The sequence below is a fragment of the Polistes fuscatus genome, unplaced genomic scaffold, assembly GCF_010416935.1.
Source record: "Polistes fuscatus isolate 324 unplaced genomic scaffold, CU_Pfus_HIC Scaffold8, whole genome shotgun sequence".
Classification (NCBI taxonomy): Eukaryota; Metazoa; Arthropoda; class Insecta; order Hymenoptera; family Vespidae; genus Polistes; species Polistes fuscatus.
In genome coordinates this window covers 793,101-817,570 of record NW_025113162.1, presented here as the reverse complement: position 1 = coordinate 817,570, position 24,470 = coordinate 793,101, and the positions used below count along the sequence as shown (strand labels likewise).

General features: G+C 34.7%; 3 protein-coding genes across 4 annotated transcripts in view; 2 read left to right on the top strand and 1 right to left on the bottom strand.

Moving 5' to 3' along the window:
• The first annotated feature begins 2,308 nt into the window (after window positions 1–2,308).
• Window positions 2,309–3,352, top strand: LOC122524758. Its single transcript, XM_043647176.1, has 3 exons — window positions 2,309–2,637; window positions 2,803–2,964; window positions 3,046–3,352. The coding sequence occupies exons 1-3, from the start codon at window positions 2,571–2,573 to the stop codon at window positions 3,273–3,275; spliced, it is 459 nt and encodes a 152-aa protein (XP_043503111.1). The 5' UTR covers window positions 2,309–2,570; the 3' UTR covers window positions 3,276–3,352.
• Window positions 3,353–3,935: 583 nt separating this feature from the next.
• LOC122524757 lies at window positions 3,936–8,453 on the bottom strand. 2 transcript variants are annotated; one of them, XM_043647174.1, is made up of 5 exons: window positions 7,851–8,453; window positions 6,661–7,000; window positions 5,837–6,397; window positions 5,397–5,736; window positions 3,936–5,099 (listed from the first exon to the last, which is right to left on the bottom strand). In XM_043647174.1, exons 2-5 carry the CDS (start codon window positions 6,865–6,867, stop codon window positions 4,891–4,893), a joined length of 1,317 nt encoding a protein of 438 aa, XP_043503109.1. In that variant the 5' UTR covers window positions 6,868–7,000; window positions 7,851–8,453; the 3' UTR covers window positions 3,936–4,890. The 2 variants fall into 2 exon arrangements, with proteins under 2 accessions (XP_043503109.1, XP_043503110.1); XM_043647175.1 differs by having other exon boundaries at window positions 4,961–5,101; window positions 5,400–5,736; window positions 7,851–8,452.
• Window positions 8,454–10,634: 2,181 nt separating this feature from the next.
• LOC122524733 (bifunctional heparan sulfate N-deacetylase/N-sulfotransferase) overlaps window positions 10,635–24,470 on the top strand; it is a 324,826-nt gene continuing 310,990 nt past the window's right edge. Inside the window, exon 1 of the mRNA XM_043647139.1 lies at window positions 10,635–10,923. The gene's annotated coding sequence lies outside the window, so the exon portion shown is untranslated. The remainder of the gene's footprint in view (window positions 10,924–24,470) is intronic.

Here is a 24,470-nt window from a genome sequence, read left to right as displayed (position 1 = left end):
CACACACACACACACACACACACACATACGCGTAGACAGTGTAGTTACCTACCGGAATATCCCTGTGGTCGAGCCACGCCTCGGTCTCGTAGAAGATTGCACGAAATTACCCGCTTTTTGGAAAAAAATAAGGACCGGTACACGCCTCTTAAGGGCCGGTGATTTTGTTCGTGAAACGAGAGCCGTTTTTCGAGCCTAAGTGGTGTGCTGATTCACGAAACGATACGGTTGCATTCGAAAGCAGTTCGGAGGCGGACCGAACCGATATCGGTTTATAAAACTGTATTCTTGTGTGAGGACATTTTAAATCATTTACCCATCATTTCGAACGCTAAGACGATCACGCTACTTTATTCTTAACTAGTTATTACGTTCGCGTATGCTTCTATAATATATATCTATCCTTTGCCCTTTCCCTTTAATAAAAATCCCTTTATTCGTCGATACGTATCCTTTCAATTACCACAGTTATCTGTGTAATAAATAATTGTAATCATTCGCATTCATATGTGCTTGTAATATTAGTCACGCGTAACGGAACGCAGGTGTATCTAATCGTGGAAAGATCCGTTATCGCTTTCAACTTTTATCAAAGTAATAAATTTAATATATATAAAAAAAGCACGTTCGAGGAGCTTAATAATAAATATCTAAAGAAAAATTGTACTTTTTTACGTGACTCTTTTCGTCCCTGTAAATTGATGTAGTTCCTTAACTTGCATAATAAACGTGTTTAATCTTAATAGAGAACAAAAATAAAAAAAAAATCCCATAAGTATTTCTATATAATCATCGTGTTATTTTATAAACGAGAACAAACAAGTATTGTATATACTCTTCTGACGATTTTAATCACGTTCGAAGGAAGTCAATGTCGATGAAACGATCATTTCGTTAACCATCCTATCATCTATTGTATATATGTATATTATATCTAACGTTTTATCAAATAACAACGTTAGAATTGTTCACGCTTGGTCTACGAAGCAGCACGAAGTATTACTTTTACGCATCGATAGCTCGCTAAGATGATAATGACAACGCGAAGGACTCGATGAAGAAAAAAAAGGGTGGAAGATGGAGGAAAATTGTAAAGCAAACTAGACATGTGCAATTATTTTATATTAGAATAAACGATTTACGGAGTAATAACTTTAAGCGAGTTAACCTTCGAGTTTGCTTTTCACGCTGTTTCTTTGTCTCGTTACATGCCGCGTACTTGTTCCGTTTTATCGATACAACGGGCAAAAACGAGAATGTAAAAGAGAGAGGAAGAAAAAAATAGAAACAGAAAAAGATTGATTCTATCTTTGTTTGTGTCTTTCTTTTTGGAGCATCCCCTTAGAGTTCTTTCCATCCCCATCGAATCGAGGAATTAATTCCCACGCGCGTGACTTCGAGAGACGAGACAGACGCCCGTCCGTATCCTTCGTAGTCCTTGCATCCTTTTAAGTTAAAGGAACGACTCTTGGTCGCTTGAATGCCGCGCCGGCCTAAAGGACATCGTGTATAAATCACTGTCCGCAACTTCTGCCGGTAAGAAAGTAGGGGAAGACGAAGAGAGAGAGAGAGAGAGAGAGAGACAGAATGAGGGAAAGAAGGAAAGAGGGTGAGAGAGATATAAAAGCACAGAGAGAAGCGCGAGCCCAACGATCCCAGCAACCTCTTTTCTTCCCCCTGCTACTTATGCTAATGCCGGCAAATCAATTTATTTATATTTATTTATAGCATTCAAATGTTTCCCCAGCTCCCAGACCGTGCCTCCTTTCCAAGGATGGACCACCCGCGAAACCTGCGTTCGATTCTCCTTCGCTACACAAGATTGGCCCTCTCTCTTTCTCTTTTCCGCTCTTCACTCTCACTCTTCTAGAGCAAACAGAAAACACACTCTTCTTCGATTATTTTTTTCGGACATTTTTACTTCCTATCTCTCGAATATAAAATAATCAAGATAATTCTTTTCTTTTATTATCACGTTACAAATAATGATAAATTAAAATTTAGTTTCCTGTTGTTTTCAATAAAATTTCGGAAATGTTATATAAGTAAGTAATAATTATTTGATTTTTTATTATGTCACACCTTTGACCCTAGTTTTTTTCTCTTTTACTAATTAATGTGTTTTTATTGCGTTCCTCGCATTTTTTCCTTTCTTCTTTCCACTTCTCCTTCCTTGTTTATTACGAACAACGTGCAATAAAATTAAGCGCTTGTCGGGCGCGGCTCTACTTCGTAATAACCACGTGACTCGATTCCAACCGAAGGAACACGATCGAGTCATTGACGTAGCTTTCACTATCAATTCCCCGTTTATATTTTTGTTATTTTATTTCTTAATATTTTGTATGACTAAATGATAGTTTTAATAGTTGTGACATAAAAGTAAATTAATGATTTTGCAAGAGTATGATAACTTAATTTATTAAACTATTAATAAAATTTCTAAAATTTTAACGACCCCTGCAGAATTTTGTGTGTACTTCACCTGTAGCGTCGTTAGTTGAAGGCGTGTACATTAGGGCGTTAGTTTCGTGATTGTTTTGTGTGAATGTTTTATTATTTAATTCGGAATGACTTCGACAAATCTAATTCGCTTGACTGCAGTGCTAGTTATTCTAATTTGTTGTATCGAACAAGGTGAAGTTAAATTAGGATAGAGAATATTTATACTTTTGACTTATAGTATAACCTATAAATGTGTCACTATTAATTAATTATATGTGTATTTATGAAACACTTTTGATTTTACTTTCTTATATTAATTATCAACTTACAAATAATACGTATATTTTAATTTTGTAGGTTATTCCATAAAATGTTGGGTATGCAGATCTGACTCTGATCCAAAATGTGCAGATCCTTTTGATAATTCAACAGTGCCAATCACAGATTGTAAGCAAGAACCAGATTTGGAACATCTAAAGGGTGTACGACCTACCATGTGTCGTAAAATACGTCAAAAAGGTGAATCATATGTTAGAATACTTACTTCTACCTTAAACCATATCATTTTCCTTTTCTTTTATTTTTTTATTTGATACGTAGTCCATGGTGAATGGAGGTACTTTCGCAGTTGCGCTTACATGGGTGAGCCAGGAATAGCAGGAGATGAACGCTTTTGTCTAATGAGAACCGGAACTTATAACATATTTCTGGAATATTGTACTTGCAATAGTAAGGATGGGTGTAACTCAGCGCCTAAGGATCATGGGAGTTTACTACTGCTATTACTTACTATGGTAATTCCATTAGGTTACGTACTTCATTTCTTTTAAGAATCGTTGCCAAAGTTAATGAAGGAGATCTGAATTATTAAATAGCTTAAAAATATTCTACGAGTGCCTTTGTACCATAAACATAAGAAAAAAAGTAATTAGTACTTATGGACAACGATGATAAATCTTTGTATAAAAAATAATTTACAAAGAGTAAGCATAGCATATCTTCTCATAACTCTTTCGTATGCACAATTTCTTTTTATAAATATTTTATACCAAAAAGATATATTTGTTTTTACATATGCAGTAATTTTTTTACTAGTATTAAAAACTGTACTCGTAAAACTAGTTTTCCATGTCAGTATGGTTAGTACAAATGACAGATCTAACAAGCTTAGTATTAGCCTGATTTGAAAATTAGAGTAATTTTTAATTTAGATTGTTAATTACATGTAGACAAATGTAATTAACTGTAGTAATATTGGAAAGTTTGTATGAAAGATATATATAAATTTATACATTTATATTACGTTTTTTTTGTATAAGAAAGTTATTTACTTACTAAATCAACTGTGTGAATATCACACACGCAATGTTGATAATATTGTATAATAATAGACAATCAATAATCCGTCCAAGATTTATAATAATCAAATATTTTATATATCTGTAATAGAATGAATAATAAATCGAAGATTTAAAAAAAGATATTAAATATACATAGAATAAAATATATTATTAACAATACACCGAATTCTTAAACATAATTCTCTTTATACGCATAATGTCGCGTATCTCGATAATAAACATTTATACTTGAAGAAAATAAAACAATTTAAATAATTTACATATTAAATTAAAATGGCACCACCCACAAGCATACGTTAACTATTAAAGCTGCGTGTACTTATTTATCAATGTCAAATATTAAACATTTATATTATTATTTGTATGAAAAAATAGAAATACGTCTATGATAAAATGTTGCATAAAAAATACATGTTTCGCGCGACAATAGATATTAAATATAATATTTATTTTTTGGTGTCGTCACTAGTCAATACGACCACTACAATTACGTTCATTCGATTAGGGCTTCTCAAAGTGTGTCCTGTGACCCCGTACGGCATCACTTAACTAAATTTAAGAGTTACAAAAATTTGTACAAAACTAAAAAATTCTTAGACATGCAACAACCAAAAATTAATTTAAAACCAGTATGACTATATTACAGGTGTAGTATGTCTATAAGTTTATGATAATTAAAGAGAAGATTGTATAAATTCAATAATCAGTGTCTTGTAAATATTTGTTCATGTAAAGGAGATCGTCAAAAGAAAAAGTTTGAGAAACCCTGCATATTAGATTACTATCAAACAGATATGTGACAATAATTTATATCAAACTTCAGTGATTATAATTAAATTTCCTTGATCACCAATTATCAGTAATTTAATTTCCAAAATTTAGCATATTTAAAATTAAATAACATCGAATCACAGTTATTCTTTCTAAATCTTGATTTTTAAAATGTATCAATCAGACTTCTTCATTGTTATCAACAAATACCCCTTAACTTAATCTAATTCTTCTTATTTAAAAATATTTTTAGTGGACGGTTAATATTATCAGTATGCAAACTATAAAATTTCATTATATAAACAATTTTTTTCTACGAATATCGAAGAACATCTATTTCTAAGTAACAAAAAAAAGAATTAAACGGAATAAAAACAGGTTGATTAGAAGAATGCACTTTTACTCGAATGATTGCCATTTCGTTATCTGCTGTCCTGGTTTCGCCAGTGCTTGTTTCCATTGCTCGGCGTAAGGTCCACCAACGTCGGGTCCAATTGCAAAATGACCAACTGTCGTTTTTTTACCTAAAACCATTTAATTGTATATTAAAAAAGTCGATTAAGAAAATGTACATTGACACAGAAATTAATTTGCATGATACTTGAATAAAAATGTCTTTCGATAATAATGAATAATATTATTAAGGTCAAGCTCATAAAAGTATTAGATATACGTTCGTTCGTAGAGGAAGATTCGTTTAACTAGACGTTATTGCTTAACTCTTAGCTAACTTGATTAATCAATTCGTGCAACAAGTAGAGGAGACAACGTTTCAAACGATACCGAAGAGCAGAAGTTATATTATTGCAATCAGGATCGTACCCATTTTATTTTTCGAAACGTATTTAATTACGAAGCTAACGTCCTTGAGTGCTCCATCGTAAGGATTTTCTACAGAGACCCTAGCCATATCGGGTGAAAATTTCATCGAAACGCAAGGACCGAAACGATCACTTTTCCAAAAATGCGTTATCCTGCCGCTCTCGATGACCGACATTTTCAGGTACATTTGTCCTTTCAACATTTCATGTTCGTGCATCGTTTGTAATGAACATCGCATACGATGGAGACATAATACCAAAATTCCACCCGTTTCTTCCTTTTTGTCCGTTTTTTCCAGGCAAAGGGACAACTCGAGTTTTCCTTTTTTATTTTCTCTCTGAAATAATAATAAAACTTTATATTAAGTGAACAAAAATATATAAAAATTTAGAATTACGTGAATGATTGAAAGGAAATAGTTAAAAAAAGAATCTAACTTTATCTTCGGCACCAGCAATACCACTGCTGATCGGTTTGAGTGGTCTCCACAATTCACCGGTTGATACGTCACTGGCGTGTTTCGGTTTTGGTGGTTTTATCGTAAAGTTTTTTGAATCGAGAGATATCGTAGTAGCACCGACTGTTCGTCTCTTGTCAAAGATTTTCCTTTCGCTTATTTGACTTTCGGAATTTTTCTCTTGTCCTTTACTAAAAAACTGACCAAATATTTTATTCTTGCAACCATCTTGATGATCATTCGATGATCCTTCCTGTCCTTTTTTACCAGTCTTCTTTGCACACTCTTTCGTAGGAGATGAATTTTTTTCTTTATCCGCTTCCTTCTTTTCCGTAGCTATCAAAGGTTTATCTTCGAGAATGGCGTAGAGCGTGACCACGATGAATTTTGAACCATTTATTTCTTCCTCGACGACTTTCGACTTACCAAACTTGATTTTCGTTTCTTTTCGCAAATGAAAAGTGAATTCCTCGTTCCAACGTGGCCAAGATTCGTTCCTCGTCGTTGTCTCGAATTTTTCTTTACTCGGTATCAGCTTCACCTGAAATTGACATCATTCGATCATTTTCAACAAAAGTAAAAATAAAATATTCTTTTCGAATTTTCAATTGGTGTCCTTGAATAGAATACAATAGCTTAGATAAGTGAAATTATAACAAGAAATCTACATATTTAGTTATGTCGAAGAAATACGGAAGATCGAAATTACAATCTTCTTTCTATCGAACAAAACATACGATCCATGTCCTTGCTCTTGTATCGTTACGTAATATAATGGGTAACATAAATTCTTTCATGATTCACCTTAACGACGTAACTGTTGACTCTGGTGAATCCAAAATTTTGCGGTAGATGTCTAGCACCAATGACGGTTACGCAGAGAGTTTTCTCGTTCGGCGAGTGGACAATTCTGATGCCTACTTCCGGTTCTAAATTAACGGTACGATCCAAAGGCGTCGAGACATTTTTTAAACCATTGTCGATGAAACTTTTGAGTTTTGTCAAGGCCATATTGTTTCTATTCTAAGGTATTCGTTCTAACGAATTATTTTTTAACTTGTTGATTAACTCTTATCGATTCTCGACGACTGTTCGTTCAGATAACAAAAATTGACTACCAAAAGTAGACGTCCGGTGTTGTTCTCTGAAAAATATCGTTCTTACTGTTAGATGATCATTACGAATACGGTGGTACGTAGAACGAATAAGAATATTGATGTGTTTTTGCTTGATGTAAAGAATATCAATATCTTGACATATGTGTGACATTGTAGTTCGTGGTCTTTTTATACTTGTTATAAATTTTTACGATCACGTTGGTAACTGGTTGTGAATTTTGTTTCACGCAAGATTAAACAATAATTCTTCGGAACGTTTTAATCTAACTACTATCAGTTTGGGTGATCTTGGTGTTTATCAGTATATTCAATGTACGTAAGCATAAATGTTTAATTAATGAACAAAAAAAAGGAATCGTGTGTCTATGTCTGATTAAAGAAATCGATATCGATTGATACACGTGTATACGTTAAATTATTAAACATATTCGTTTTACGGATCGATAAACACATATCTGCTATCAAATAAAAATAGATCCCGAGAATTGTTATTTGTTATATCTTAAAACGCATTACATATGACAGTCTACGATAAATTCATGTAACACTAATTACTGTGAGAATGAGTTTTAGCCCACGAATATATTGACACTAAAGCAGTAGCAACAATAACAAAATGACGACAGCAACGATTTAAGATACGTCATTGAAAGATTCTTAATGGTCCGTCTAACTTTCTCTCAAGACAAGAAAAATAAAAATGTTTTACCCTAGCAACCGTACACCTGTTTCGATTTGTATCTCACGCTTCAGGTATATACCTAATACAGGTATCGATCGGGAAAGGTTCTACTAGTTTAGACAAAAAATGACTAACACGCATTTTCTCGTTGAGGCAGGATTACCAAAGATTATTACAATATTAATTGTAGATACCAATATCTTATCCACGATCTTCGATGATTCCGAGCGATGTTGTACACGTACTATTTATTTCTCAATGGGTTGTTCGAAATGCTGCGTATTTATTTCGTTCTTGAAGTGTACGAGTGAGATAAGGAAAAAAATTGTCCGGTGTTAGTTCTAAGATCTCGCACATGTAAAGATTATAAGCATGATATTCAAGGTCATTAGAGAACAGTCGCCATGACAATTTTCTGACCACCTGATGCAGTAGCAGTAACAGTGTCAGCAACGTATTTCAATGATCTTATTTCACCGACCACTGTGATCCGATTTACGAACGATCGTTCGCATTTCTAAGCCACGCTCAAGATCGTTAAACATCGTGGCTACTAGTTCGATTGCTTTCCTTCTAACTGACTGGATGGTTGACTGACTAGCAAGCAAGTCCGATAAACACAACACACTTCACATAACACTTTTCAAGAAGAATTTTGTTAACAAATACACCGACGATAACAATTATGACGAATCCTTAAACGTACGCGTGGATCTCGAATTGAAAACAATTATGTGTTTTACTGGCCACGTTCGAGAAAGACGCGCCACTGTGGTATGCGGCCTCAGTTGACGCGTGGGTTCCCTTTATAAGAGGCTTACTGGGTATACAGTGACGGATAAAATTAAGGTTCTTATATCAGGCCCAAAATCGAACCTTGTTTCATTAAGTTTGTACAAAAAAATTAGACAAAATTTTATTTACACATATTTTTATAATTAATTGTTAAGAGTAGTCTTGTTGTATAATGCATTTTTTATTAATTTTAAATTTAATTATTATATAATAATGTATACTATAATACATCTCAAGTACATTATTCTTTATCTTATCTATAATTTTTTAATAAATTATTAATAAACTTGTTATTCTACATAAACAGTTATAAACATGGTGCTCATAATTCGAAATACAGACCTAATACATACTTCGGTTACGATCAAAAGTGGTGGGAGAAAACCGCCTATACCACACGTTGTACGATCATTATAAAGTTCGTTTGTGTGTGATGCCGCCTGTTGCGTCCATACAAGTTTGGAGTATATTCGTGTAAACGCGAAACTCATACTACTACGTATATCCGAGGAACTACGCTACGTGAATGAGAGTGTGTCATCGTTCTCAGGACTGTATCATTTAAAAATTGAACCTGCGTCGTTAGAAATAACATAAAGTAAACAATAATAAATAAATTAAATATTTTCATCGCATTTCTATGCATGTTTTCATAATGATCAAGCAAAGATCCAGATGCGGAGAAGATCGAAAGATTCACGCGGTAAGAATTTTATCATAATGTTTAAGGATTTTGTTCGAGCAACAGAAAGGAATGCAGTACGATGAGTCGTGTTGCATGGTTAATCAATAGCAACAGCTTCATTTAAATATCAAATGAACATATGTTATGTTTTTTTTTAATTTTTTCTCTTCTTATCTGAAGATGCTACTAGATGAAGATCTATCGCGACACATAAATACACATACAATGTAATAGAAATTTTACAAACATTTTTATCTACCTTGAAAATGTTTACAATCAAACACGTCGATTAGAGTTTTATGCTTATCAAACTATATCAATTTAACGTGAGATACAAAAAGATGCTACTGACAGGATTGATCGACCTTCGTGTTTGAAATATATATACTTGTCTTTCTCATATCGTGCTTTATAACTGTCAAGGAAATAGATCTATGAGAATAAATTTCAAAGAATTTCGTTTATCGAAATATTTTTCTCGCGACTTAAATGTGACGACTATCGTCGTTTTATGATGTCACACTTATTATAAATAATTGCAGTGTGCTCGTGCTTCATCAACCATTAGATAATACGTACCCACAATTTCCTTTATGATGAAAAATTCTCACAGCCTTCATGGTCTATGTCTTTTAACTTATGGCAACTTGCTTATTAGAAATAAAAAAGATTACATCTAATGTTATTATATACACATACACACATACACGTAAATTGTTTTATCATAAAAATGTGAGGTTCTTTAATATAATTTTCCAACTTACCTCTAAAAACTTTTTTACCTTCCAAGAAAATGTTAACTCGGTTTACTCGGTTTACTCGTGTGTTCTATAATTTCAGTTTAGTACGAACCACAAAGAAGCTGTGCTAGCAACGTTTGCTACGTTACTTAGATGCGAGGGTTATCGTCTCTACTATGTTTACGCATTGGCTTACTTAGTTGCACGTACGCTATACGTTTGTATAACCCGAGAATGTATGTACATACGTGTTCACGTTGAATGCAAATTCTTGTCGATATTGGTGCCGGCTTATCTTGGTTTATGTTCTGGATTTTCTCTTTGTGTCTAGAGTTCGAATTACCTTACCAAATGCAATTTTTTCGGTTAACGTACGCTGATCCAACGGGCTTTTATATGAATTATTGTTCCCTATAAATGATATCATCCCCTGTGTATTTGTATTGTTTCTCTTTTTGTATTTTTTAATCTCTTATCTATGTAAAAACTGACAAAAATAATTACAAAATATCATTGACGTTGAAAACATTTCGATTCGATTTTGATCATTCGTTTGTACAACTAACGTAAATAAAAAAGTAAAATTCAAATAAATCGTCGGAATAAAATGAAATCTAAAAATTCGAAACATGCGCCACAGGGGGTGCGAGATATCGAATAAAATTTAATCGATTGAAAGATGGCGCGTCTTACTCTCGATATTTTCACCCACGCCGTATTTCTCTGTCTCTTTCTTTCTAATTACAACAACCCCTAGTCACGTTTCCTCCCGCCTTTGGATCAGCTGTTCGCCAACCGCCATGGCGCACGCGATGTCAAAACGTCGGAAACGTTTTCTTATTTCGCGAGTTTTACCCTTCGAAAGGATATTCTCGTGAGTTTCGATTATGTAAATACGCGTATTACAAATGTTCATTCGTCCTACGTATTCGTGTATTATGCTTTCGCAAAAAGTATTATTCCATTTTTCATATATGTGATTGACGTCGTGAATGTGATTTCATTCGAGGGTTGCTCCGTTTGCAGATTTTTTTCAACCTCGCAGGGGTGAGTCGATCGATTCGAATAATATTTTCTATCTTCTTTCTTCTTTTTTCTTTTTTTTCTTTTTCTTTTTCTTTTTCTTTTTTTTCTGTCTCTTTTTCGTGCTTCCTCGAATGTGATTTTACTGATTTTCTTTCTGACAAAAATATCCGAGCCTTTCCATAGCACTTACTTTGATCCTTTGTTTACAAACTAACTTAACCTAACCGAGAAGAAAGGCGCGGAATAATAAGATCCAATAAAGAGAATATTTTTATGTTGACATGCTCGCAGCTATGTTAACACAGACACGACCTTACAAAAGTTCCAAGATATATGATACAAGCATAAGTTTTATGATAGTTCTTAGTCAACAAGATGATTGTTATGCACGATTAATGAATTTTTCGACGTTGTCTTTTACCATTCGTTAGAAAATTTATGTGAAAATTCTTCTCTTTTGGATTTTTCTTTATCAGAATTTGTTTTAAATCTCATTCATCTGTGATATATAATCGTGCGTTGCAACTAGTTAACAAAAAAGAAATTATTCTAACCTACAATAACTTAAATGAGATCTACATGATCCTTGCAAAATTACCCCTAGAAACTTAGAATGAAAATCGCGAGATGGCACCACGTATTCTCAACCCTGACAAAATCTAATGTAAACGTTCTCTTTATTTTTATTTTTCTATAAATAGCATGTATGTAAAATAAAAATAAAAACATGCTTATAGGAAAGGTTGGATACGCTTTTAATATTTATAAATTAAAATTACCTAAGGTAGATAGTGAGAGGGAGAGAAAAAGAGACGCAAATTTGCCGCAAGCCGATGTGTGACGTTATAACCGTCTCTTTAAATCTATAGCCTGTCATACGTTTAGCAATGCAGATAGAAACGATCGATCTTTTTTAATCGAAAAATCCCTTTTCGCCTTCCGAACTACCTGACGTCGTGAGAGAGCTCTTCCGACATCGATCAACACGACGCTAAACGCATTTATAAGATGCATGCCTCTTGCAAACGTGTCGCGCTTTAATGGAACGGCAAGCCAACTCATTTGCGTATCTCTATTTTCTCTTTAAGCTTTAGGAGACGATTTTATCGCTGGCTAATTAATTACAAGAATACTTTAAACAAATAATACAATGGAAAATACATAGAAAAAGAATTGTTATAAAATATATTATAAAATTGAAGAGAGAATAAAATTGTAGAAGAATTACGGACACTTGAGTAAAGTGAAATAGAAAAATAATTACGATCAATTCTATTTATTTGATCAATATTTTATAAAAGTAAATGGTTAAACTTTTTCGTACCGACCGAAACAATTGTATCTAAGCTAAATATATTAACCCAAGTTGATATAATTTAGTTAGAATTTAAAAAAACAGGTATACAAATATGAAAGTAACTATGATATCGATAAAATTAAAAAAAAAATCTAAAATGGTCGATATTTTACTTATAAATTTGTATAATAATTATAGTAGAAGCAAAGTTTGTATTAGCATTACGTCGTACATAAGTAAATAAATATTTTGTAAAATATACAGATCATTTCATTAAAATATCGATCAAATTATCTTCAAAAATATTAATCTAATAAATATCAGGCAATTACAATTTCGTAAAATTATTTCTGGCAATTGGCCTATCCAAAGTTTATCATAAATTTGCAAGAAAGGGGCGTCTTTACTTATTCGGATATAAAGTAAAGCTTTTTGCGGAAATGCAACGCGACGACAAGTCGGTCTCGGCAAGGTGCCAAAGAAGTGAGTAGCGGATGCAAGTCGACTGAATCTATCACAGGAATGTTTCCTTCGTTTCTCGCTATACTACATTAGATTGTATGCTACTTGTCCTCGAACTTTGCGTTTTATCTTACAAGTAGGTATTGTAAGAATTTAATGTGAAAATACAAAAAGAAAATAAAAATATACCAATACATAAAATTTAGATGAACGATCCCGTTTTTCCCATGGCCTCGATCGATCCATTCAAGTTTAATTTCGTTTCATACTTTTTTAACGAGATCATGGTCGTTCTTCTTTCTCACTTGATCATTAAGAGAGACTCTTCTCGTTTCAACGATTCATTGATCTCTTTTTCTCTTCACAATGCGTGAAAAAAAAGAAAAGTAAAGAAAAGGAAAAGGAACGAAGCTTGAATTTCGAACGTTCCTTCAACTTCACCCTTTTTCTTTTATTTCCTCCTCGGCATCGTTTTCTTGATTTAATGAACGCGAAGTCCATTCTACTCTTCGACCTTCCAAAAAGTCTCCGCGAATCTTCTTTCTAACTCTCCGCCTCTTTCTCTTTCTCTCTCTCTTTCTCTCTTTTTCTCTTTTTCTTTCTCACGTTTTATTATAAACTCCTTTGTATAGTGCAATTTAAAAGTTTACCATCTGGTTCACTTTACCAAGGGAAAAAACTTTTTTCTATGTAGTATTAAAGTTCGAACTTGCTGGGAAGAAATCTATGAACAGGAGCGTGAATTTTAACAAAGTGTCTTGAATAATATACATACACACTTACGTGAAAAATGTATTTTACATATACGTAGCTCGAATACGGAGATAGAATCTATTCGATAATCCAAAAAACGTATTTTCGTTATTTGACTCTGTGGTTCGGAGATGTATGCTGTTCCAAGGATCGTTGCACTCTTGATTCATTTCAAGTGCCTTTGAGCATCGCAACCTTTTAAGTGCATCATTAACCATTCCCTTTTGTATCAAGAGATCAACGCCATACAGAATTTGCACGCGCGTCTTTTCGCATCGTAAAGCCGGTCCGATTAACATTTCAAGAGTACCCAGCAAATCGTACGTACATTCCATTCAACGTGTGAAAAGTCATGTTTTCGTAATTTCTTCTTCTTCTTTTTTCTCTCCCTTCTTTTCATTATTCACTTTTACGCCTTGTCACGTCGATGCCAAACTCGTATTTCTTTTGGTTTCTTTTTTAACTGTAATATTTTCAATCCTTTAGTTCACGTATATTTAAATATTATTTTGTTTTCCTTTCCGTAGTTTTATTTTTTAAATTCTATCTATCGAGATTTTTTATTTTTTAGGAACATTCAAAAGCAACGTTTAATAACACATTTCGAATTTATATTTATACATTAGGACGAAATTTTTGAACAACCCGTTATTTATTTAAACATCTTTATCTCTTTTCTACATTTTTTGCGAGAAACTAAAATTGTCCACGAAAGAATTGACCGTAAGGGAAATAAAGTGCGATTAGAAGTAAACGTTGGGTAAGGTGTTCGCGCGTATTCACAATTTTAACGCATCCACCCACTCACTGTCAATATTACTCATACATCTAACAAGTTTCTTTCCTCGTAGCCGCACCACTTTGTCCTAGTTTTCGTAAAAGTTTTTCGCTTGAAAGGGAAAGAGGCCGCGTCGTTTTAGAAACGGCAAATGAAAGGTATTGTCTTTGGGTGTGAACGAAGTAGAATGAGAGGGAGAGAGAATGAGACGGAGAGTAAAAATAAATTCTTGGACATTTCTAACTCGTCCTTGGGTGATCTTCCATTGACGGACACGAACGATTCACGGAAAAAAAGAATTTATGATTCATGTTCCAATCTTTTCAATTAATCGATGACATGTGCTCCTTTTTTGCACAAATGTTTGATTATACGTCGATGCATCCTACGCATCTTAATATTCGATATCAGTGACGCTGATTAATGATAATTAGGATAAAGGAACGACCGATTCGTAATGAACGATTTAACGTTTCTCTATCTCTCTCTTTCTATAGAACTCGGCCATCAATCGTTGAGGCCGTTGCGCAGACAGAAATTTCATTTATCGAGAAAGTTTAAATCAAACCGCCATTACTCACAAGCTGGCAACTGCGAGCTCGCATTCCGATTCACCAAAAGGCAATTGAAATTCGTTTCGTCACTGACTTTTCCGTGGCGCTCCATGCCAATTTTTTTACCCACCCTCTATCTCTCCTCTCTCTTTATCTATCTATCTATCTATCTATCTATCAATTTGTATATACATCTTCGTCAGTTTTACAATTTACCTGGATGATCGGCCATTCGAATGTTCAGATCTTTACATTTGTTAACGCTATACGAAAAAAAATAAAATAAAAAGATATATCAAAGTTTTCACGATAGTAAAGTGTAATAGATTGTTATTAAAAGATCGGGAGAAATCTATTCGGATTTGGAAACAATGAAGGTTCGAAGGTGCCATCAATTTTCGTTGTAGTTTAGATCCCGGTTAAATGTAAGATCGGTGGGAAGAAGAAAAGCAAGCAAGCAAGCAAGCAAGCATCTCGAGGGTGTGTCTTTCGCGAAAGGTTTTCGGCACCAACAGAGTTTCCCCATAATTTCGCGTATTTTACGCGTTAGAAGTCTCGACAATGGCCACCAAGATTAACAGCTTTGTTCTGCCGAATTCATTACCGAATTTAAGGGGAACAATGAACGTGTAAATCTTCGGGAGTCTCGCGTGACCGCACGTGTTCTCTTCTACCCTCGCGTTTATATCTTGTTCGGTGGCTGATGCAGTGTCGGAAAGGGAGTTGCTATGCTTGAGCTTATATACACGCATAAACAAACACACACGCACACGCACACGCACGCACACAAGCGCAATCAATCAATCGTTTTACTATCCTAGACATCATCGTTGACATCGTAGTCGTCGTCATTGTTGTCTAGGATTCGATCAAAAGCAATTTTCTTCAATTCGAGTGATGCCGTTCTACAGGGTTTACGATTTTTCCATCCATTTTGGCAGGAACGGAAACGTCCGCGGTGGTACATCGTCTAGCTTCCGGTACTATCGTTCTGTGATTTATTCAACGAACCGCTTGTCGATATTTATCGTCCCAGCCGTTTCGCAGGTACGAAACACTCGAACAGATAAATCATATTATCGTGGACAAGTGGTGGCCAGTACGTGGCTATCTGCGCCGATGCCAAAATCATGAGAGCAAGTACTAGAGAGAGAAAGAGAGAGAGAGAAAGAGAGAAAACAAATGCCTAGGCATGAAAATGATATTAAACTGAAATTATATTACTTAACGAATGCAATCGATTTCCACTCGACGTTCCGATTACGTCAATGGTCGTTTTTCCTTCCTTTGTAAATTAACGAATAATAATAGTTACTTCTCTCGTCTGTCAATTTTATATAAATAAAATTCTTCAAACTTTGTTGCAACTTTGAAGTCACGTAAAGAATCTTTCCGATAATAAAGAGATGCCACCGCTAGATTGGAATACGATGGTACGTTCTCGAAAGAATATTATTCTTATCGACTACCCTCTTCCTCTTCTATGCATCCCTAGAGTGTTGCTGTTCCATCTTAATAATATTATTCCTCGGCTAGGAAAAGCTCGTTCGATGAGAGTCTCGTCATTTTCAGTAATAATAATAATAATAATCATAATAATAACCATAATAATCATAATCATAATAATAATAATAATAATAATAATAATAATAAGATAATCTTAGAATCGGAACGTAGAGCTTATATTTACGAGGACATCTTAGGTTCCGTGGCATCTGCCTGTTCGAGCTTTCGCATCGAGCTTTTCGAGGGGTGGTTACTAGGAAAGCGGAGCTTAACCAGCCTCTGAGTTTCACCGAACAGCTAGCTACGTTTTCGACGAGGCAGCTTCTCAAACGAACTCCGTATTGCCATGCTACCTCGTTTCGGTATCCTTGCCAGAGCCAGCTAGTTCTACTTCTGCCGGCTTAAATTCTGCATTTAACGCTTAAGCGCCATCGGATACGGCAACCGCGCTCGCTCCAGGCATCGACTATAAATTTCATTTCCCATCCTCTTCCACGTTTCCCCCTACCACACCTACCGGAGCTATCCCATTCCTCCCCCTCCCCCTCATCTTTCCACCCTCATGTTCCCACCCTCCTAGTTCCACCAGTACTATCCATGCATATTCATATCGAACGATTATTTGTATCGATTTATCGTCCAAACGATGCCACGATGCTTATCGCGACGAGTTTCGCCCTTTTTGAAGTACAAACTCGATCCCTTCTTCTATCATCTTTTTCTCCCTCTTTCTCTCTCTCCTTCATTATCCGTTTTCATATTCGAATTTTATGAAATATTTTCTACTCTCTGTTACTTCGACGTTACAGTGACTTTTACGAAAGTAATGAAGTTTTTTCGATACCCGTAGTTCGAGAAAAGAATTTCCATCGAGTGTTTTTAAAAATAAGAAACAAGTTAAGAACTAAGTTTAGTAATTGGTGGATATGAGTAAGGGTCGAAAGAATTGGTTAAATAATTTGAACGTGCGCTTGAAATTTCTCTTGAATAATAAAAGAATGAAGAGTAAAAGAAAATAGAAAAGATACAACTATTTAGAAGGTTTTCACGAACAGGAAAGAAAGAAGAAAGAGATGGAAGAGGGACGAATAGTGTACCAACTCGTCCAACGAGGAACAAAACGAGATATCGATCTTTCTCTGGCGTGGCCGATTTAAAGTGGAAAAACAAAAGTGCAGAATGGGACTTTTATTTCTCTCGTTACGAAACAGCAGCTTATTTTACTTTTTCCTCGTAAGTATAACCCAACCAATGATTTTTTTCCTATTTGAAAGAAACTTTTCCGAAAACTGGGTATTTCGCGATGGAGGCCACTTTAATTATGCGTAAGTAATTATTATCGAAAAACATGTGGCTCTTTGCCGTTATCGAAAAGTTCAATAATGCAGGGGACCTAATTAAATACAAAATTCATGCACGGTTCGAATAAAAGTTTGCCGTTTTTCTTGTTTCTTTCGCTTTTTTTTTAGCCGAGCTCGGCTCTTTTTTAATAAATATTCGTGCCTCGTGACTGTTTAAGGAACTCGAGCATAAACATGAAAGAGAGAGAAAGAGAGAGAGAAAAAATTTAAAAACTCACAACAGCGAGTACTTGTTCGGAAATGCGAGGAGCTACGTAGCTTGCAAGGTAGTAACTAAAGTTTTTTGTTTCTAAATATTGTGGGGAAATAGTTATGGACACTTTTGTTTAAAAGAATACCCCGAGACTCGGCGTATTTTTGCATACTTTGTAACGTTATCACGTGAAAAAAGGTATGTAAAAAAATACGTATGATTCACGTATACTTAGACGATGTTAACAATAATAACAACAAAATATAAATGACGATAAAAGAAACAAAGTTTTCTTTTTTAGTCGAATTTTCAGTTTTGATTTCATCTAGTAATTATATTCCCAAAACATTTTACGTTTCAAAATCGTAATTTAAACTTTATATATATATAAGGTAGATCTTATAAGTTATACTGAAAGTTACTACTTACAAGCCAATTAAAAAGTTCCACTGGTGTATCCGATTATTATATACTCCTTTCTATATTTATCTTTCTCGTTTTTCTTCCTCGTTATGCACTTTTTTCAAACATAAATGAAAGTTGCTTGGTCTAAAGACAACAGGTTTATTACAATCGAGAATATGTAAATAGTACTGAATGAATCAAAATCTCATTAGCTCGATCATTGTCAAATCAAAAAATAAAAAAAAAATAAAACAAAAAATAAATCCTCGATCAACCCTTCTCATAAATGACACTAATAAAATTGAATCACGAGAAACGATAAATAAATTCTCGATTAATCTTTCAGTTTGGATCTCACGTCGAGAAATCGTTGCGATAGAAATAAATTTTAAGATCGCCCCGTTCCCGTCCGTGCATCAGTGGAATTTACATAGCTAAAAAAAAAAGAAAGAAAAAAAAAATATTATTCGAACTACGCTCGTAGCCGGCGCGCAAACGTTTTCATTTCAGGTCGTTTTCGCGAGTTGAATATCGATTTGAGCGCAGGAGCTGTTACACACTCGTTGCTTCGAAAGTCCGTTCAATTTCGAGCCTTGCGTTTGTCGCAACTACATGTATGCGTACATACATACAAACATGTGTATATAATACATAGGAACATACGTACGTGGTCGCATCTATCTCTCAATAATATCAAAGTTATAACCCCTTAGAAAATATTTCTGACGAAATTCAAAAGCTTCTGCGCGTTGGCAGGGATGAGTGAGTGGGTGGTTGGCGGTAGGAATTTGTAGGTGGATCAAGGGGGTGGTCGTCCGTCGTAGAACGATATCGATTCCACTCCGTCGAGCGTGAGCAATTTAAACTTGGGAAACAGAAGAGTTATGAACCGGTTTCCTATCGCTTTTGTGTACTGTGAAAGCGTGAAAGAATTGGCCGTCTTCTGTGCTATGTTAAACATTTTCGTATATTATCGCGAAAAAAAATATATGAAACTGGTGAGGAAAAACAAACATCTTTTCGCGACGAGGATCTTTCTTCGTGATAACCGCAGCTTTTTATTTTTTAGAAAAGGGGGAAGTAACGTGGGGAGAAAACAGTACGTTTTATCGAAGAACGAAATTTGTTTTTTGAATTAAAACTTTTTAGGCGACGGTAATGATAAAATTTCATGAAATGACGTGAAAAGAGAAGGATCATAGAGGATAAAAGAGAGAAAATGAGATAGAATTCACAGTTGATCGACAGTTAAATGACATTATGAAGGTTCTAGTGTTAGTGTGGTTCATGTGTATGTATGTATGTATGAGATACTTACATCAATCGATAGTTATTGCCAGATGCGTTTAGTTATGAAAAGATGAGTGGAGATGTGACATATCTACCTTAAATGATCGTTAATTAATCGAAGAAAATGTATACTGTAGTCTGAAAACAACTGATTGTGATACTAAAAAAATTTAAATAATAGTAAAAATCAAGGATTACCGATTATTAGACATGAAAAAACCTGGTATTCTCTTTGTTTTGTACTGACGAATGTTTTCTGTATATTATTTTCATATATGTTTCATTCACTTGTTATAAATAATGCTTTCAAGTTAAACTCATTAAATATATACAATTAAGGTATATTGTATTTATTTCTAAATTTCCTTCGTCCTTAACACATTATACCAATAGTAAAATCTAGTAAACGTAACGGTATACAATTTTAAGGAACACTTATTGTAAAAAAATTATTGTATAAAAATTAATTACTTTCCACGTGATAATACGAATTTCATTTCTATTCCACGTTGAGGCAACGTAAAGTTTCTTTTCTTGTTTAAAAACATGCCCACGTAGGATTTTGAATTTCTACGTTCATCTCTCCTTTTCTATTTTACGTATTTACCTATCGAACAGGAGAGAACGAGATTTTATTTACATGAAAAACAGGTTTACATTAATACACGTACAAAGATACTTTGATCAAACAATAAACGTCTCTTGAATTTGAAAGCGACTCAAACTTACGAAAGTTCTCACCTTCGAATCACGTACTTTCCAACTATAAGTTTTACCTAACATGAAAGCACAAATGAAACTATATATTGTTCTCATCACAATGATACAAATCATGTCATTTAATTAGTCTCCCTTTTATCATACATTTACGAGTACGAAACTAAACAGTAATTTGGTCGACTACCTAAAATAGAAACTAGACCGATTTTTATCTTTAAAAAAGATAAACCCGTTTCGTGAGTCTTACGAAAGGTCATAGAGGGAGGTATACACGATGTGCGTGCATTAATGCACGCGATGAAACCGATAAAGGTTTCCTACTAAACATCTTCATTAACATGCGATGAGGTAAAAGAGAGAGAGAGAGAGAGAGGCCGGTAGTGGCTTCCGGTACCGCGGACTAGGACGCTTCCCGACATCCATCGAGATTCCTCTCCGACAACGTCGCCTTTAAAACAGTATATTAGACTTGAGGTTATAAATCAGGTTGGTTGGGAAGGTTGCAGGCAATGTTGCTTGGTGGTTGTTGTAGCGCTTAGTAAGTAAGACAGTATGCTACTACGTTCTCTACGTTCTCTACGTTCTCCACGTTTTCTACATGTTACCTTATGCATCCTCTTATATACTCCTTCATATCTGTGTATTATGTGCAATATATTATATTATGTGTATATATATGCATATAATATAGGAGATGTATACCAATATGTATGTAGATATATGACTGTTTTTTCTCTCTTTCTCTCTAACTTTCTCTATATATTGGGTCGGGGAACAAATCTACGTATTTTCCCAGTAATTTCAGGATCTCATAATTCTGGTAATATTAATCGAATATGGCAATACTCACCTGTATTTGAAATCTAACATATCGTAGAGTAATTACGAAAGAATTTGCGATATTTGTTTATTCGAACAAAAGTTATTGGGTCTTGTAAATGAATGAAAATAGAGAAAGAATTCGATACTTTTTGAAACTTGATTACAGAAATGGAGAAGAATGCGACTCAGCTGGTAAAAAAATGTATGATTCTTATGGACATGATGCAGTATTGATACGCGTATACAAAAATGGTTCAAGGGTTTTCAATAGTGGAAATTTTGAACAAATTGGAAAATATAACAAAAGTTTTTTTCAGTTTTGTATTAATTTTGCCCCGACGTAATATATATTTATATTATATACAGTGTGGTCCACCAACTATTAGTACCTAAATATTTCTGTTATTTGTTTTTATATAGAAAAATATTATATACAAAACTTATACGGCATGAAAAGGTACATAAGGTAGTGTTAATATTTTTTACGTAGGTGGAGGCGTACAGAAGTTCTTAAGATCACCTTGATTTTTTTAAATGGATTCATATGTTTTTTTTTCTATTGCCTGATAGTGGGTCATAAGCAGAGTACGAAGACCTTTGACTCAAAGTCATCCAAGGTCAATATTACAAGATAAATAATAAATATAGCTTTCAAATTTCTATTATTATTGAGGCTTCAATTTACAGTAAATGTTCGAAATTATGGCCATTAGCATTGATACAATGCTGCCTTGGATGATCTTGTATGACTTTGAATCATAATGTTACGTCCCAAAAGACGAGAGGTTTAAAGTTTTGTGCTAAGCCTGTTTTGGTTACTCTGCATTCACCAAGTTTAGCCAGGACCAGGCAGGTTTGCTTTTTCGAAGGTAAAATAACGACAAAAGAATGGCAAATTACGAATCGATTGTAATGCGAGCGGTTATAGAGGAGGTAGGAGTGGAAAATGATGCAGGATGTATAAATAATTACGAAAGTTATTCACCGGAGCTGTGGTTCTCAATTCTTTTAATGAAATATTTTACTTAGAGCAGAAAACGGAAAACCTTTTTCACGTGCACAGTTGCTCACACTCGTTCGTGACTCTGCGAATCGGAAAAATCGACGGTTAGGGAAGCTTGGACTAACTAACGTGGATATAACCTCGTTGATTATGTGTAAATCGAAAGAGTTTAAGTTGAAGAGCCAAAAGTCGATGCTCAGTGCAATTAGAACAGTCCAATTAAGAAACCTAATCAAAACAAAAATAGTTAGCAATTAGCAGCACGATAAAAACTATAGCGAGGCCCAATATCGTTCTGCTTATATAAGCCAATTGTATTTCTGGTGGGGATGACTTAGGTCCCACTTCTTGACATTAATCAGGTCAAGCTTTCCTTGCTGACTCTGCATATCTTTTGTCATACACACAGATGGTTATTTCGCTGCACACATACTCACTCGATTCCATAGTCGCCTGCCTACTGCCCCTCCGCATACATGCAGTCCATAGGTTATTTTATCTTTCGCACTCCTTCGTCTTTTAATATGTACACTCCTAATATTTCTGCCGTGATAACGTTATCGTCACAAGTACGCCTAAACATCCAACGGCGTCTCATCGGCGGGGGCCTGATTCGGTTCGCACATAGTGGCAACGGCTAAGGTAAATTCGGGTCTCATTTGGCACTGCTCTGGTGTCTATGGTTCTCGCAGAAATTCTCAAGTTTCCCAATGTCTTTCGTGAGATGAAAGGTCGTTGCTGGGTATCGGTCATTTTGCTACTAAAGCTTTATTTCTGCTGATGTACTTAACCGTGATTTCAACTGTTACGTCCTGTGACATATTAAAGAGTGTAGTCAATTTTTGATCAAGCTGCAAAGCCTTTACCAGGGAGTAATATAAAGAATTGTGAGTGTGTTGGCGAGTGATGAGATTTGGATGTGATAAGCTGGTGGGGGAAAAAAGTAGTTAAAATAGAAATTTGATTGAAATTTTATTACAGTAAAGGCGGATGATTAAGTATTAAAGTAAGATCTTTACCTTCTTCCGTAGCTGGTGGGGTAGGTCTCTTTCATTACTTCGATCAACAACAATAAAATAATTCTAGTCACGGATAATAACTGTATTTTACTAAATTTCGAATTCATTTATCTTCAATATTTATTCCTTTACGTTATCGATCAGTCTTATTGAATGATTCACTGATTTTAGAGAATACAGAATACAGACTTATTGACTAAAACAGAAATACCGGATTTAACAGAAAAATTAGAAGTTTCTCGCTTTGCTGCCCGATCCTCCTTCCAGACTTTTTCATGCTTCCGCTTCCTAGACCAGTTACTTCGTTGCATATACGTCCATCAATTTGTAAGATATACAACTTACCATTAGTTTTTTATCGGGTGATTACATTGACGCCCACAAGCCTCATTGGTTTAGGAAGTTAACAAAGAGTAGACTATACTTTTAGGTGGTGAAGTCCAGACGACTTTCAGATCTACGAATTTTTATGAGTCTGCGCCTATGGATAGAAGAACTGATCCTTCGATAGTTTATATTTTCGAGAACGTCTGTTAAGAAGAGATCTCCAGGATGTTTATTTAAGGTTATATGAACATTTTTTTGTGAACGATACGAAAAATGCAAAATGTTTATCATCTGGTCCTTTAGATTAAATAATAAACCTAAAAAGAAAGAGAGCTCGGTTCTCTTAGCTTATATTATGCTTATGTTATGCGTTTCAATTCGAGTGTAAGTGACCGTCGAGGGGAAGGTAGGGAGGAGTGTCCGCTATAACACGTCAATGCTTCGTAAAATAATCGATTGGGTTTTATATACAGGGTGAGTCACGGAACGTGACGTTTTAAAATAACTCGTAAAATATACATGTAGGAGTGGTACGGGTGGCCCAAGAACAAAGTGCCGTGAGCGAATGATAAGGAACAAATGAAAATAACATAAGATAAACAGCCGACGATCGATGAGAAGAAAAAGTGCGTTTACGTTCGAATGAGTATGGGTATGAAAGCATGTGTAAGATGAAGGGGATCGCTTTTTTTCAAGTATGTTTTGTTTATAAGATCTATAAGCTGGTATTAGCTTACCGCTAATTGCGTATGATCGTGCCGAAGCTTCTGGAGCATTCCCGAACCAGAGGGAAGGAGAAAGGATTCGGAGGTCTAGCGATCGGGAATGGTCGAGAAGTTTCTAGAAAGAAAATAAGAATGTGGGAGGGAGGTGAAATATAAATTAGCGGCGGAAAAGATCGGTAGAGAGTTTTTTGGAGGGCTTTGACGTGGTGTGTGTGGTGACGTATATCGGTCGATTATAAACCCAAGTTGAATCAGATTGTATCACATTACGTTAACTAAGGATCGTGAGACATTTTTGTAACGCTTTTTCTATCTATTCTATATTAAATTTTTTATAAGTAGAATTAACCTCG

What these genes read in the sequence shown, in the direction of transcription:
- LOC122524758 (XM_043647176.1), top strand. Translation starts at nt 2,571, where the DNA reads ATGACTTCGACAAATCTAATTCGCTTGACTGCAGTGCTAGTTATTCTA. An exon ending in AATTTGTTGTATCGAACAAG is followed by an intron (nt 2,638 to 2,802) that starts GTGAAGTTAAAT and finishes TTAATTTTGTAG; the next exon opens with GTTATTCCATAAAATGTTGG. An exon ending in TCGTAAAATACGTCAAAAAG is followed by an intron (nt 2,965 to 3,045) that starts GTGAATCATATG and finishes TTTGATACGTAG; the next exon opens with TCCATGGTGAATGGAGGTAC.
- LOC122524757 (XM_043647174.1), bottom strand. Translation starts at nt 6,867, where the DNA reads ATGGCCTTGACAAAACTCAAAAGTTTCATCGACAATGGTTTAAAAAAT. An exon ending in TCAACAGTTACGTCGTTAAG is followed by an intron (nt 6,398 to 6,660) that starts GTGAATCATGAA and finishes TGTCAATTTCAG; the next exon opens with GTGAAGCTGATACCGAGTAA. An exon ending in TTGCTGGTGCCGAAGATAAA is followed by an intron (nt 5,737 to 5,836) that starts GTTAGATTCTTT and finishes TTATTATTTCAG; the next exon opens with AGAGAAAATAAAAAAGGAAA.